Source organism: Somniosus microcephalus, chromosome 2 (genome assembly GCF_052327205.1).
Source record: "Somniosus microcephalus isolate GS21.2 chromosome 2, FLI_Smic_1.0, whole genome shotgun sequence".
NCBI lineage: Eukaryota > Metazoa > Chordata > Chondrichthyes > Squaliformes > Somniosidae > Somniosus > Somniosus microcephalus.
Window position 1 is genome coordinate 319,512,040 of NC_140988.1, and position 15,481 is coordinate 319,527,520.

General features: G+C 40.9%; 1 protein-coding gene across 1 annotated transcript in view; it reads left to right on the plus strand.

Annotated features, from left to right (window-relative positions):
* lman1 (lectin, mannose-binding, 1) overlaps window positions 1–15,481 on the plus strand; it is an 89,128-nt gene that overhangs the window by 4,759 nt on the left and 68,888 nt on the right. The window contains exons 2-7 of the mRNA XM_085974228.1: window positions 4,363–4,517; window positions 4,608–4,715; window positions 7,447–7,508; window positions 9,411–9,510; window positions 12,303–12,426; window positions 12,595–12,653. Of these exons, the coding sequence (XP_085830354.1) occupies window positions 4,363–4,517; window positions 4,608–4,715; window positions 7,447–7,508; window positions 9,411–9,510; window positions 12,303–12,426; window positions 12,595–12,653 (608 nt within the window). The remainder of the gene's footprint in view (window positions 1–4,362; window positions 4,518–4,607; window positions 4,716–7,446; window positions 7,509–9,410; window positions 9,511–12,302; window positions 12,427–12,594; window positions 12,654–15,481) is intronic.

The window sequence follows — 15,481 nt, forward strand, 5'->3', positions numbered from 1 at the left end:
TTAGGCCTTGTTGGATTAAGTGTAACCGGGATTTTAACTGCTAAATAAACGTTAAGGCCTTGAAAAACTAATTTAAATTTTGTGGAGTGTCAAATTTCTCCATAATGATAAATTACAATTTTTAAGAAACTTAAAAATAAATTTTTTTTTTTTTTTTTTTTAACTTTGTTCATATTTATTTCAAGTTTACCTTTTCACCATGTGAGAGCCCCAATCTGTGTTTTATTCTAACTTTTTAAAAAAGTCTGAACAAAAGCAACTTCTTCATTTACTGATTCCCTGTCTGAGAGAATTCTGCATTGTGATTGGCTACTTTAACACAGCTTGTTGACATCACAACTGCTCACACTGGGGAGTTCCCACTATTCTACACTGATCTCACTTGCGCATCGAAAGGCAAACTTCTCGTCAGAGATCTTTGTGGGCCCCTTTCTTCGGGGCCAGTGGCGAACACCTTTGCTTCGCAAATTACTGTAAATTCCGGGCCATCATATAAATTGTAAGGTTAGTTTTTTGTGCATTTTTGCCAGTAATTAATGAAGTAGCAGGTGAGACTCCTGTAATTGAATTAAGCGTTTTGAAAATAAATTCTGTTGGGTTTTATTTCACTGCATGTGACTGCATGGCATACCCTGTAAATTCTATTTTTATAATTAGTTATCACACCAGAATTACTACTACAGGTAGACTATCCTTTATCCGAAAACCTCGGGACCAGCCGTGTTTCGGAAAATTTCGGATTTCGGAAGGTATTTTATAAGACTGGGAAATTTGTCGGGGTGGGGGTCGGCGGGGGGGTCGGCGGGAGTCGGGGTCCGCGGGGGGGGGGGAGTCCGCGGGGGGTCGTCGGCGGGGGTCGGGGTCGTGCGCCACTCTGGTCATGTCGTGCGCACGACTTACGCTGAACGAAAAAACCTTCGGTTTTTAGAGGGTTTCGGTTTTCGGAAGTTCGGATAAAAGGTAGTCTACCTGTACTTTTGTGTGGTGAACCAGGAGTGCTCTTCACAGCTAGTCTTGTCTGTTTGAAATCATGTTTTATAACTTAAAATTCACAATCCTTTAACTTTTTAATTTTATTAAGATTGTGCTCCTGATTGTAATGGCTGTGACACCGTTTGATGTCTGTGTATAATCTCCAGTAAAATTGTGAGGAATTATTGCGCTGGAATTTCAACGTGGAAAATTTGTGCAGCTACAACAGCAATAATCGTGTGTTTATGTTGGGGGAGGGAAAGCTGATCATTTTCATTGAACCTTGGAACATCTAGACATAAATTACTGTTGTGAAAACACCATTTGCTACATGATAGACCTGTAATATATGTATACTTTTTTTGTATGAGAGGAATTTGCTGTTCTGCAGCTGCTGTAGACATGTGAAAAGTCAAATACTGGCTGTTGTATCACTAGCAACTTTAATCTGACTAGTCATTTGTTGCTTTGGTGTTCTTGGGCTTCTTTACATTTTATCTATGTTGCACTCATTAGAAATGTTAAAATATTCTGGTGATATTTTGTATTATTTACCTCTTGTAAATTTCTAATAAATTATAACTTTACATGTGAACGGTAATGTGCTGGTTATGTTACTGCATTAATAATCCAGAGTCCTGGACTAATCATCCAAAGTGTGAGTGGTCAAATCCCACCATGGCTGTTTGAGAATTTGAACATTTGCAAATAAAAAGCTGGGAACAGTAAAAGTGACAAAAGAAGCATCGTAAAAGAACAACTGATCCACTAATGTCCTTTAGGGAAGCAAACCTTCTTAACTGAGCTGGCCTATATCTGACACACCACCTCAACTTTAAAGTTGCCTAGTAAGTCACTGTTATATCTAACCACTATACGGACTGCAACGGTTCAAGAAGGCCGACCACTTCCTTCAGCGAGCAACTAGGGAGGGGCAATAAATATGGTCTTGCCAGCAATGCCCAAGCTGCAAGACTGCAGAATAAATTAAAAACCAGTAACTTCTCTCACTTTTAGTTTTCAAATTCCAAAGATATTATTGGTATTCTTCTGACCCCAGCAATTGCTCTGTTGTGAAATCGGAAAGCAGGATAAAAGCTCTTATTGTTTACGTAGCCACTGGCTTGAAAATAATGTGTAGGTTGTTTAAACATGCCCCTAGAGTATTTTTTTAAAGATCTGGAGAAGTCAAAATAACCTAAAATTTTGATTAGAAGTCCTTGGTTGAAATCAGAAGGTAGTAGATTTTGGAGCATGGTTTTGTGGAGAGTTTCTCCCCCCCCGCCCACCACCACCACCACCACCACCCCCAAGTAAAAGCCAACAACTCATTAGAAAGCATCCAAAACATAAATCCAGAGCAATAATCAGGGTGGGCAAAACATGCTTTTGGTGTTAAACCAGCGCAGCCAAAATGTTTATTTAAACATCAAAAAGTAAGAATATATTAGTCTATCGGGCTGATCATTTTGAAAGTAGCCAGGTAGTCATGAAATAAGTTTCTCATTACGAGTTGCTGCAGAAGTGTCTTAAATTTTGAGAAAATTCATTAATACAGAAATGGCTTACACAGCCCAGCTATATGGATGCAATTTGAAACTGAGGTATATTGGTACAAAAAGTGATTTTGAGAATGCAAATGCTGCGTGCAGTCTGCTTACTACTGGGCGAACATTTGTATGGTGAACAATATTCTCCATTTTTTTTCTCTCTTGCCCCTGCCCTTCCTCCTCCCCCATTCAAAATATTGTCAGAACATAAGAAATAGGAGCAGGAGTAGGCCATTTGGCCCCTCGAGTCTGCTCCGCTATTCAATCAGATCATGGATGATCTTCGACCTAATTTTCCTGCCTGATCACCATATCCCTTGATTCCCCTAGAGTCCAGCACCCCTGGGTTAGGAAGGGGAAAGTAGAACACTGTTGATCTATAGTTGATCATCCCTGCTGGAAATGGATGTTGGGTGAAGACAGGATCGGGTTCTGTTGTAAAGCCCCAGGTGGTCCAATAGCTGGCTGATGCTGTTTAGATTTATTTTGCATGAACAATGAACAGGAAAGATTAACTTCAGTTTTTGTTGTACTTGTAACCATTACTACTGCACATGTAAGACTAAAACTTGGGCATTGTCAATTATCCTAGTGGTTTTACCATATCCGGAAAAAAAATGAAATTTGTATTTCACATGGATTGGTACATTTAGTTAGATACTGAGAATTTCAAGCAATTAACCTTTGCTTCATGATTCATTTGATGATGAATTCCAGTCTTTGCTGAAACGTGCGATAATTGAGTTACTGATGAGTCAATGTAAAGCAATCAAAATATCACCGGTATCCAGTATAAAGCTTCCAAATATAACACGGCTCTTAGTACCTGTATGTTGCTGATGGTTCCTTTGTGAATGGTTTAGCTGTATAAACTGCTTGTATGGCTCTGATTTAGGGTAAAGTATACTCTACCAGTAATCAAATTATTTTTTAAAGAAAATCTTTACTTATATGACAGTAATATTTTTTGTTTGGATGTTCTTGTTTTTGGTAACTTCATTAATATATTTTACAATGCTTGCCTTTGTCATATTTGATGCCCATCATTAAAATTTATGAAAATAGACATAGAGGGTCAGTTTAATATGCTGTGAAGAAATCATCTGGTGGAAGGCAGCTGGTCAGATTTGAATATCAAACATAGAAACATAGAAGATAGGAGTAGGCCATTCGGCCCCTCGAGCCTGCTCCGCCATTCAATGAGATCATGGCTGATCATCCAAATTCAGTATCCTGTCCCTGCCTTCTCCCCATATGCCTTGATCCCTTTAGCCTTAAGAAATATATCTAACTCCTTCTTGAATATATTTAATGAATTGGCCTCCACTGCCTTCTGTGGTAGAGAATTCCACAGGTTCACCACTCTCTGGGTGAAGAAATTCCTCCTCATCTCTGTCCTAAAAGGCTTACCCCTTATCCTTAGACTGTGACCCCAGGTTCTGGACTCCCCGACCATCGGGAACATCCTTCCTGCATCTAGTCTGTCTAGTCCTGTTAGAATTTTATAAGTTTCAATGAGATCCCCTCTCATTCTTCTAAACTCCAGCGAGTATAAGCCCAATTGACCCAATCTCTCCTCATACGTCATTCCTGCCATCAAGATTAATATCATGGTGTTTCGCTTGATTACCTTTTAGGCATCAGTGAAACTTCAGAGTTTTATCTTTTTGGAGATCTTGCCTGTAGTTGGTTGCCTGCATCGGGAGATTGAGTGGGCTGGGTCGACTCCAGGATGGGATTATTTGAATGTGGTCTGTAAAAGGAACCGGTTCAGTAGGCCAAATGTTGTTTCATCATTCTATGTATTTTGCATGCGTTGAGGCATTTTCTTTGTTTTTAGGCGCAATCGCTAGTGCAGATCAAATCCGTATCACGCCATCACTGAGGAGTCAGAAGGGATCTGTTTGGACAAAAAGCAAATTTAACTCTGAAAATTGGGAAATTGAAGTTACTTTCCGTGTGACAGGGAGAGGAAGGGTCGGAGCTGACGGACTGGTAATGACATCTTAAAATTTTATTCTATATTGTGGGAAATTGCTGCAGTATTTGCAACTATAATTCACTTCTCCCGCCTCCTCTGATTAGGCAATCTGGTACACCGCAGATCAAGGATTGGATGGTCCAGTTTTTGGAGCAGCTGACTCGTGGAATGGTGTTGGTATTTTCTTTGACTCCTTTGACAATGATGGAAAGGTATGTACAAATACAAGAGACTATTTCACAAAAATCAAAAGCTGAAGCAGTTATTTTGACTTGATCAAGTAAAATCTCATCAATGATTATGTTCAGAAATGTGCACTCTGCATTTTTCCTCTGATTTGGGCAGTTTGGAGTGTACCATTTGACAAAATTTCATAACATAAGAAATAGGAGCAGGAGTAGGTCGCAAGGCCCGTCGAGCCTGCTCCGCCATTCAGTGTCATGGCTGAACTTCTACCTCAACTCCACTTTCCCACCCTACCCCCCATATCCCTTGATTCATTTAGTGCCCAAAAATCTATCGCTCTCGGTCGTGAGGGAATTTGAATAACCATTTGACAGTTCTCCTATAATCTGTTTCTTTTTTGACATACCAATGATGCATGTTCATTTTTAATCCACAAATGGCAAAGGTTCATTATTTTTCAGCTCTCCAGCTTTTCCTCACTCCACAAATTGTGGCTCTTCAATCCTTTCAGACTCCACATTTAGCAGACAAAAAACATTAGTCCATCATAAACAGTTTGCATTGTAGATTCCTCCCCAAGCATGTCGTAATATGTGCTCTACAGAATTGACTTTAACCATATGAATCGAGTCAGTTCAGAAGTATTCTAGGATATACAGCACAGAAATAGGCCATTCAGCCCAATCAGTCCCTGCTGATGTTTATGCTCCACTCGAGCCTCCTGTCTTTCCTCCTCTAACTCTATCAGCATAACCCTCTATTCCCGTCTCCCTCATATGCTTATCTAACCACCTCTTAAATGCATCTATACTATTTGCCTCAACCACTCCCTGTGGTAGCGAGTTGCACATTCTCACCACTCTCTGTGTAAAGAAGTTTCTTCCGAATTCCCGATTTGATTTCTTGGTGACTATCTTATATTGATGGCCTCTAGTTATGCTCTTCCCCACAAGGGGAAACACTCTCTCTGTATCTACTCTATCAAAACCTTTCATGATTTTAAAGACCCCTCCGCCTTCTCTTTTCAAGAAAAAAGAGACCCAGCCTGTTCATCCTTTCCCGATAGGTATAACCTCACATTTCTGGTATATTCTAGTAAATCCTTTTTGCACCCTTTCCAGTGTCTCCACATCCTTTTTATAATATGGCGATGAGAATTGTACACAGTAGAGGCCACACAAAGATGTTTGAAATTACCCCAGTTTGGTATCATTTCTGGACCGGAAAGGATTATTGTATCAACTTGTGTGTATCTATACAATAAAATACAGGTTAAAGAGAAACTCCAAAATCATGCCACAATATTCTATTACTTGAGTCCAAACATTAACTTGATTTGATTTTCTCTTTTTTTGATTGAGCTAAACTTTCAGATAAAACATTTTCACTTTTTGAATGCAACTGCTTTTTGTTTGAGGAGCTTGTTTTGATACCAGATGACACAGCACTTGCTGGCTGAAGTTAAATGTAAATTGAAGAGTACTTTGTTAGTGTACTAGGTAGGGTTCTAGATTGCAATGACATCAACACGGACGTGATGTGATTGCAGAATCTGCCTTTAATGTTTGCCATTCATTTAGATGCCAATGGCTACTATTGTGATGTGATGCATTGAATTCTATGGTTTAAGGTCTGCAATCATGTTTTGGCTCTGTTCTCAATATTGTAATTGTGTAGAGTTGCTTCATCTGGCTTTTGATTTGATTTAAATATTGCTGTTTTAATCCTATTACAATAGTTTACTTCTCTGACCTATCTATTTTTTGAATGTGTTCAGCACAGTGCATTTGTCTGAGGCTGAACCAGACTGTTTGCAACCTTGGTGTCATATTTGACCCTGAAATGAGCTTCTGACCACACATCCGTGGTATAACTAAGACCACCTATTTCCACGCCTCTAACGCCGCCCGTCCCCACCCCTGCATCTACTCATCTGCTGCTGAAACTCTCATCCATGCCTTTTTTAACTCTAGACTTGACTATTCCAACGCACTCCTGGCCTCCCACGTTCTACCCTACTTAAACTTGAGATCATCCAAAACTCGGCTGCCCGTGTCCTAACTCGCACCAAGTCCCGTTCGCCCATCACCCCAGTGCTCGCTGACCTACATTGACTCCCGGTTAAGCAGTGCCGTGATTTCAAAATTCTCATCCTTGTTTTCAAATCCCTCCATGGCCTTGCCCCTCCCTACCTCTGTAACCTCCTCCAGCTCCACAACCCCCCAAGATATCTGTACTGCTCTAATTCTGCCCTCTGAGCATCCCTGATCATAATCACTCAACCATCAGTGGCCGTGCCTTCAGTTGCCTAGGCCCTAAGCTCTGGAATTCCCTCCCTAAACCCCTCTACCTCTCTTTCCTCCTTTAAGACGCTCCTTAAAACCTACCTCTTTGACCAAGCTTTTGGTCACCTGCCCTAATTTCTCCTTGTGTGGCTCGGTGACACATTTTTGTCTTAATACTCCTGTGAAGTGCCTTGGGACATTTTACTACGTTAAAGGCGCTATATAAATACAAGTTGTTATTGTAGTGGTTCAAAAAAAAATTCTTTTGAACATTAATTATGTAAGATGGTAATCATTGAATCAGTGTGTTTATATTGAACTGCTGATGTGGAATCTTTTAAGCTATGCCAGAAGCTGTTGTGCAGTGTTAATTTTCCATCTTCAAAACTAGAGTTTAAAAAAGCAATCAAATGATGTTGCAAAATAATTATTGTGGGAAACTAAGCTGAATGTTTCTTTTTGTAACTTGCAGAAGAATAACCCAGTAATACTAGTCGTTGGAAACAATGGGCATCTTCTTTATGATCATCAGAAGTAAGTTTTTTAGTAATTTATGCAACTACAGGTAGACTATCCTTTATCCGAAAACCTCGGGACCAGCCGTGTTTCGGTTTTCGGAGAATTTCGGATTTCGGAAGGTGGGTCGGCGGGGGGTCGTGCGCATGACTTACGCTGACGCTCAGCGTAAGGCGGGGGGGGTCGGGGCCGGCGCGGGGGTCGGGGTCGGGGGGGGGGGGGTCCGCGGGGGGTCGTGCGCACGACGCTCAGCGTAAGTCGGTCGGGGTCGGCGGGGGTCGGGGTCCGCGGGGGGTCGTGCGCACGACTTACCCTTTATCCGAACTTCCGAAACCGGAACCCTCTAAAAACCAAAGGTTTTTTCGTTCAGCGTAAGTTGTGCGCACGACTTACGCTGAACGAAAAAATTAGAGGGTTTCGGTTTTCGGAAGTTCGGATAAAGGGTAGTCTACCTGTATTTAGCTTTTTCACAATTAATGTAGATATTGTTTGGACTGAGGCACATTGTTGGGTTGGGCGGGTGGGGATTGAAGGGGGTTTACTCTGTATCTAATGGGCTATATCTGACCTGGGAGTGCTTGATAACTGAGACTGAAAACCTGAAATAGTATGTGTTCCATTCCCCAACATGGATAACCCTCCTTGAGCAAAAAAATCATTCTGAAAAAAGGTCTCTCTGTGGTTTTGCAATTTATTTCTCCATCATCGTCCACTGAACCTTTAAATAAAGTCAACAGGGAAAGAGAGAAAATTGACAGGAAGGAAGAAGCTTTGAGACTAGTTCACAATCATCAGAAATTGATTGTTTTACATGGTCAAATTTAACCAACCTATTTTCTGATAAATGTATAAGTGTTGCAACAGTCAGCTTGGCTCAGTTGGGAGCAGTCTTGCCTCTGAATCAGAAGGTTGTGGATTCAAGCCCCTCTCTAGGACTTGAGCTCATAATCTAGGTTGATCCTCTAGTACAATGTTGAGCGAGTGTTGCATTGTCAAAAGTGCCATCTTTTTGGATGAGACACTAAACCAACATCCAGTCTGCCTCTTTCGTGTTTCAGTGGATGTTAATAGCTCCATAACACGATTTGAGCAGGAGATCTCTCTCTCCTGGCTAACTTCTTCCTTCTTCCAACACCACTGAAAATAGACTAACTGGTTATTCATCTTGTTGCTAGCTGTGAGCAAAATAAAAGTGCCTGTCCACATAAGTGACTGCACTTTAGATGCAAGTTCCTTCTCTCTGCTGATTTCACTCTTGTACTTTTTTAATGGAAGTTGTCTTTGCAAAAGTGACCAATCTCTTGGTTTGCTTGTAAATGCACAGTATGATGCAAATTGTTGCATTGCATCATGCTGTGATTGTATGCCAAATTCAGAATGTTCTATTTCTAAATGTTTGTCAACAAATTTTTCTTTAATTGAGTAATTCTTTGAAATATGTTTAGCTCCCAATTTATGAATAGTAACTAAGAATCTGCAGTGTCATTTCTGAATTATGTCCAACTAAGATGTGGAAATTAAGATGGGGGCACATATTTCTCTATAGCAGATAGGCTCTGTGCACAGCAATTCATTGATGAATAATCAAGGTCCCACTGTCCGTGTAAAAGTGATTTTTGTATCATTGGGAAGAGGGGAGCAAAATGATTGTATTTTAAAGAGCCCTTTTAATAATTAAAGGTGTATATATAGACCAAAAATATGTCCAGTACTTGGTCAGTAAAAATGGATAGCACAAAAACAGCAAGAAAACTGCACACTAAATTTTGATTACTTTTAAACCAGATTTAAGGAAGCATATGAAACTATAGTCAATTTTATGTTCAATATATTTGCTGATTGACATAACTTTTGTATAGTCTTCAAAAGATTAACTTATGCCAGTGTCAAAACACAGTAATAACTTACTTGCTTCTGCAGCGATGGTGCAACACAAGCATTGGGCTCTTGTCTGAGAGATTTTAGGAACAAGCCTTACCCTGTGAGAGCTAAGATCATCTACTACAGAAGAACATTGACCGTAAGTCGCTTGTGCTTTGACATGTTCAAAATATATTGCAGCCTTGATGAGATTGCTCCATTTTATCAAATAAATCTGGTCTGAACAATTATATTGGGAACAGCCACAGCTTCTCTGGAGAACCTATATTTGTTTAAAGTTTTTAAAACAGTTTTTCAATAAGTATATCCAAGATTCAGAAGGTAAAATAAAATGTTTTTTGCAAATACTACAAAACATTTAGATTTCCTGTGGTGTTGCTTTAAGACTAGTTGCTTTTTCAGCGTGGCTATTTCAACACCATTTATGAAGTTTGTGTGTTGTATATCTGTCCTTTCTATGTGCAGTACTTTGCATTTGTCTACATTACATTTCATCTGCCATTGTTCTGCCCACTTGCATATTTTGTCTAAATCATTCTGCACTTTCTGGCCTAACTCCTTCAATTCCACTGCCTCTCCTAGTTTGGTACCTTCTGCAAATTTGCTAGTTTTGCATTGAGTTTCTGAATCTGAGTCGTTGGAAGCAGCAGTGGTCCCTGCACCGATCCCTGAGACACACCACTCTACTTTATCCACCTGTCCCCCACTCTGACACAACTCCTCCTCCAAGTACTCATTTGCTACCCTTCGTCCAGTTTCTTATCCATTCCTAGGATTTACCCAGAATCCCCTGCTTTGAGTTTACTTAATAGTTTGTTGTGTTTTTTCTCAAAAGCCTTTTGGAAGTTGAGGGCCACCATATCCTGTGACAGTCCTCTTGGGTTGTCACTTCTTCACAGAAGCCAAGGAAGTTGGTCAGGCAGGATCTTCCCCATCTACATTCATGTTGACTGTTGTTAACTAGGCTATTGTAAAGATAGTTTTCAAATTTACTCTAATCTATTTCATTATTTTACAAGGCATAGAAGTAAGATTTATAAGCCTGTAGTTGACGATGTCTGTATTGTCACTCATTTTAAATATGGGTACCGTTCCCACCATTTATACCTTCCCTGCTTATCCCAGACAGCCACTTGTATCGGGCAAATGGCACAAACCATTTGTCATTACCGTAGGGGTCAATTACAAAGTCAATTGATTGTATTAAGCACTCCGACTATTTTGCGCATTTCAAGCAGCTGTTTGCACCTCGTTATCAGACAGCCCTGCCGCTTTCAGTCACTAGAAGTCATTATTTTACTTGAGGCATATTTATCTGGAATGGGCAGGCTGCTCCTGTTTTCTTGAGAATATTTGGAGGAAATGGTCATTCGGTATATTTATTACTTTATGGTCATTCTGTTTCAAGCCTGTTTGGATCTTTTTATAGTTTTCACATCTTCTGTCTGCTTGCTGTTGTAGTACTGAGTTTTTTTTACTGTTTAGCCTCACTCCTATGTCCGTTTTACAGGTCTTTGCCCTCTAGTCATCCAATTGACTTGTTTTTGCATTTTCTTCTTGTCGTCCCAGTGAGCCACTCCTCTGTTCCACCTGTGGGATTTGTCCAGGCTGTTTTTCCTCTTATCTCACTTTAATTTGGTTGTCCAAATAGGGTCATGTTTATTTCATTTGAGTCTTAAACGCTCTATACTCCTGAATGTTATATTTACAGTATTTCCATCCTCTGTATTTAACCATGTTTCTTCGTCCTCCAGGCACAGTATTATACTGTTAAAAGGTGTTCCACTGATGTGTTGAAGAACGCCCCAATTCATTTGCTTTAGTTGTTCCCTCACTTTTGTTAAACTTAGCCCTTTTAAATGTTATGTACCTAACTCCTGGTCTTAAGTACTTCTGACTAGCCGATTATGTTAAACTTCATCATTCTGTGGTTGCTGTCCCCAGGGTGCCATGATTTCCATATCTTGGACATTTTCTAGATCATAAACAACTATCCGATCAAAATGAGCATGCATGTCATGGTTTTGATGCACTGGTCCAAGAAAGACCTACACTACATTTACCACTTGGGTTTTCTCAGTTTATGTTGGATTGATTAAAGTCTCCTATTAACATTATTTTCCTGTTCTCACAGCCTTCGTGGAGCAAGTTGTCCTTCTTATTCTGATCAAATGGACTATAATAAACCATTAGTATTAGCTTTGAATTTTAGCATTTGAGATCTCTAGCCAGAGTAGTTCATTTTGTAGCTTTCTACATCCCACAGGATCAACTTTTACCTTAGAAATAACTTTAACATGTATGTACTGAGACCAGTGATAGAGAACCCACAGATAATCCACCACAGACAAGAACTGCATTGGGTAGGGCAGGTACTCACTGAGCCAGCAGTGCAGCTCCAATTTATTTCTTTATTTTAAAAAAATTTGAAGAACATAATTCTTTTTGTTTTGCTTCTGAGAGCTTTGAGACCTAGGTTTTAATTGCGGGTTTGTTTTAATATTTATCTGATGGGGGGGGGGGGGAAATAGTGCCTTTTTTTAACCAATTGGATAAATAAAAGATAATCTTGCTCCAGTCTGTTAAGGTTTGTTTGCTCCTATTGGCTTTCATGCCTTGATGCACAAGCTCTTCATGTCGGTTTTTAAAAAATATATTTTTACACTGTTGTATTTTGAAGATCTCTCCAAAATAGGCTATAATATTTTTAGTCTTTGTAGAAAGAACTCACCTGGCTATGTTCCATTGACAGCCAAAGGGGATCCCTTTTAAGTAGTTCTTTTATTCAGGCAGGTCCACAGCATTTTTGATGAAACATGAAGGGAAAAATATAACCAGCCTGCATAATTAAAAAAAAAAAAAATCAAACTTGGGCCACTATTGCACAGTCATAAGACTCACAAATACAAGTCTATATGTTTTCTGTTGTAGGTTATGATACATAATGGCTTTACTCCAAATAATGACGATTATGAACTTTGTGCCAGAGTAGAAAATATGGTACTTCCACCTGAGGGTTATTATGGAATCTCTGCAGCAACTGGAGGTCTTGCAGGTGGGTTTGTAGCAAAAACGTGAAGGTGTGCAAAATTATTTTTGAAGTGTTGTGGAAAAGTTTGTTTGAAGCTGGAACTCGTGCATAGCATAGTATCAACTTCTCAATCACACTTCCCTATTAAGACAAGTTGATTAGAAATGTTGCATTATATTTGTTTCTTGACAGATGACCATGATGTCTTGTCTTTGCTGACGTTCAGACTTTTGGAACCTGGCAAACCAGTGGTAAGATTTTGTAATTATTATTAATTGAGAAAGATAGGTAACAAGCCAAAGCAGGTTATGCAGGTGAATACTACTTAAACTCAGAGAATATGGGTAAATTGGGAAATAGTAACTGAAAGAGAAGGGGAAGACAATTTTGTATCATTGGTGGGGGGTGGTAGAATCCTTTTTTCTTGTCATGTGATTTATTATTCCAAATTATTATGGTAATTTTAATTAATATCCTACTCTTAAAGCTTGTCTGTAGTTAGGTCTTTTAAAATAGGAAGTTTGTAACTAAATTTAGTCTGCTGGATATTAAATTGCCTGGAATGAGATGCGAGACATTTTTATGTTTTTAAAAAAAAAAAAAAGTATCTACAGTAAACTCTTATTTCAACGGCACTTAATCATCCGGAATTCTTTAAAACCGGCAAAATAGATAACCGGTAATCTTACCGAATCCATCCATTTTTCATTTTTCTGAGTCAGTCCGTGGTGTTTTTTTTGTTAAAAATTGCCTACCTCTCTGTTATCTGGAATTTTTCATCAACCGGCACCATCCTGGTCCCGTAGGTGCCTGATACGAAAGAGTTTACTGTATGTAGCTGAGCCAAAGTTTCCTTAACTTGCAGCATTTTTGGATTACACTTTCTACACTACTGAGATCAAAATAGGGAAACAGATATTTTAAATAATTTGGCTAAATTTTCTGGCATTCTAAGAGCTAATGAGTATTTTCATTTTTGGAGCTGATCGTCCATTTTAAACCTTAAACTGCTAACTGGTTCAGAAACAACTCTAATTTCTGTGGGCTAATTAATTTTGTTTGTTTAGTTCATGTACTGAAATAAACCATTAAAGTAGTAAAGTGACTCAACCTTTTTGGAATGGCCTTGTTACTGTAATATGAACTTTAAACCACTGTCATCCGAATCTCAAATAACAACAGAAAATGCTGGAAGCACTCAGCAGGCCAGGCAGCATCTGTGGAGAGAGAAACAGAGTTAACGGTTCAGGTCTGGGACCCTTCAGAACGGGAAAAGGCCGGAGATGTAACAGATTTTAAGCAGGTGCAGAGGCAGGGAGGGGGAGGATCTGAAGGAACAGTCTGTGCTAGGGTAGGAGGCCGGAAAGATTAAATGTTGCAAATGGGGATGGAGGAATCATACAGCCTGAAAAATGGGGGCAGGGGTTATAGTCTGAAATTGTTGAACTGAATGTTGAGTCCAGAAGGCTGTAAAGTTCCTAATCGAAAGACGAGGTGCTGTTCCTTGAGCTTAAGTTGAGCTTCATTGAAACAGTGTAGGCGGCCGAGGACAGAGAGATCAGTGTGGGAGTGAAGCGGAAAATTGAAGTGACAGGCGATCGGAAGCTCGGGGTCACCCTTACGGACTGAACGGAGGTGTTCCGCAAAGCGGTTGCCCAATCTGCATTTGGTCTCCCCAATGTAGAGGAGACCGCAGTGAGTACAGTACTAAATTGCAAGAAGTAGAAGTAAATCACTGTTTCACCTGGAAGGGGTGTTTGGGGCCCTGGACAGTGGGAAGGGAGGAGGTAAAAGGGCAGGTGTTGCATCTCCTGCACTTGCATGGGAAGGTGCTGGACGAAGGGGAAGGGCTGTTGGGGGTGATTGAGGAGTTGACCAGGGTGTCTCGGAGGGAGCAGTCCCTTCGGAATGCTGGAAGGGGAGGTGAGGGGAAGATGCGTTTGGTGGTGGGATCACGTTGGAGGTGGTGGAAATTTTGGAGGATGATCCATTGAATGTGGAGGCTGGTGGGGTGAAAGGTGAGGACAAGGGGAACCCTATCGTGGTTCTGGGAGGGGGTGGGGAAGGGATGAAAGCAGAAATGCGGGATATGGAACAGACGGTCAAGGGCCGTGTCAACCTCAGTAGAGAGGAATCCTCGGTTGAGGAAAAGGGAAGACATATCGGAAGCACTGGTATGGAAGGTGGCATCGTCAGAACAGATGAGACGGAGAAACTGGGAGAATGGAATAGAGTCCTTACAGGAAGCGGGGTGGGAGGAAGTGTAGTGCAGGTAGCTGTGGGAGTCAGTGGGCTTGTAGTAGATGTTTGTTAATAGCCATGTGAAGGTGAGGGAAGGGTGGAAATTGGAAGTAAAGTGAATGAACTTTTCTAGTTCAGGGCGAGAGCAGGAAACGGCACCAATACAGTCATCGATGTACCGGAAAAAGAGGTGAGGGAGGGGACCCGAGTAGGACTGGAACAAAGAATGTTCCACATATCCCATGAAAAGGCAGGCATAGCAAGGGCCCATGTGGGTTCCCATAGCAACAGCTTTAATTAGGAATTGAGTGGAGTCAAAGGAGAAGTTGTTCAATGTGAGAACAAGTTAAGCCAGGCGGAGGAGGGTGGTGGTGGATGGGGACTGGTTGGGCCCCTGTTCTAGGAAGAAGCGGAGCACCCTCAGGCCGTCCTGGTGGGGGATGGAGGTGTGGAGGGATTGGACGTCCATAGTGAAAAGGAGACGGTTGGGGCCAGGAAACACTAAACTGTTAGTGGCGGAGGGTGTCGGAAGAATCGTGAATGTACGTGGGGAGAGACTGGACAAGGAGGAAAAATAGAGTCGAGATAGGAAGAGAGAAGTTTTGTGGGACAAGAACAGGCTGAAACGATGGGTCTACCAGGACAGTCCTGTTTGTAGATCTTTGGAAGGAGATAGAAGCGGGCTGTGTGGGGTTGGGGGACTATGAGGTTGGCAGCCATGGAGGGAAGATCTCCAGAGATGAGGTCAGTGACAGTCTTGGAAACAATGGCTTGATGTTTGGTAGTGGGGTCATGGTCCGGGGAGGGTACGAGGCGGTGTTGGAGAGTTGGCGCATCT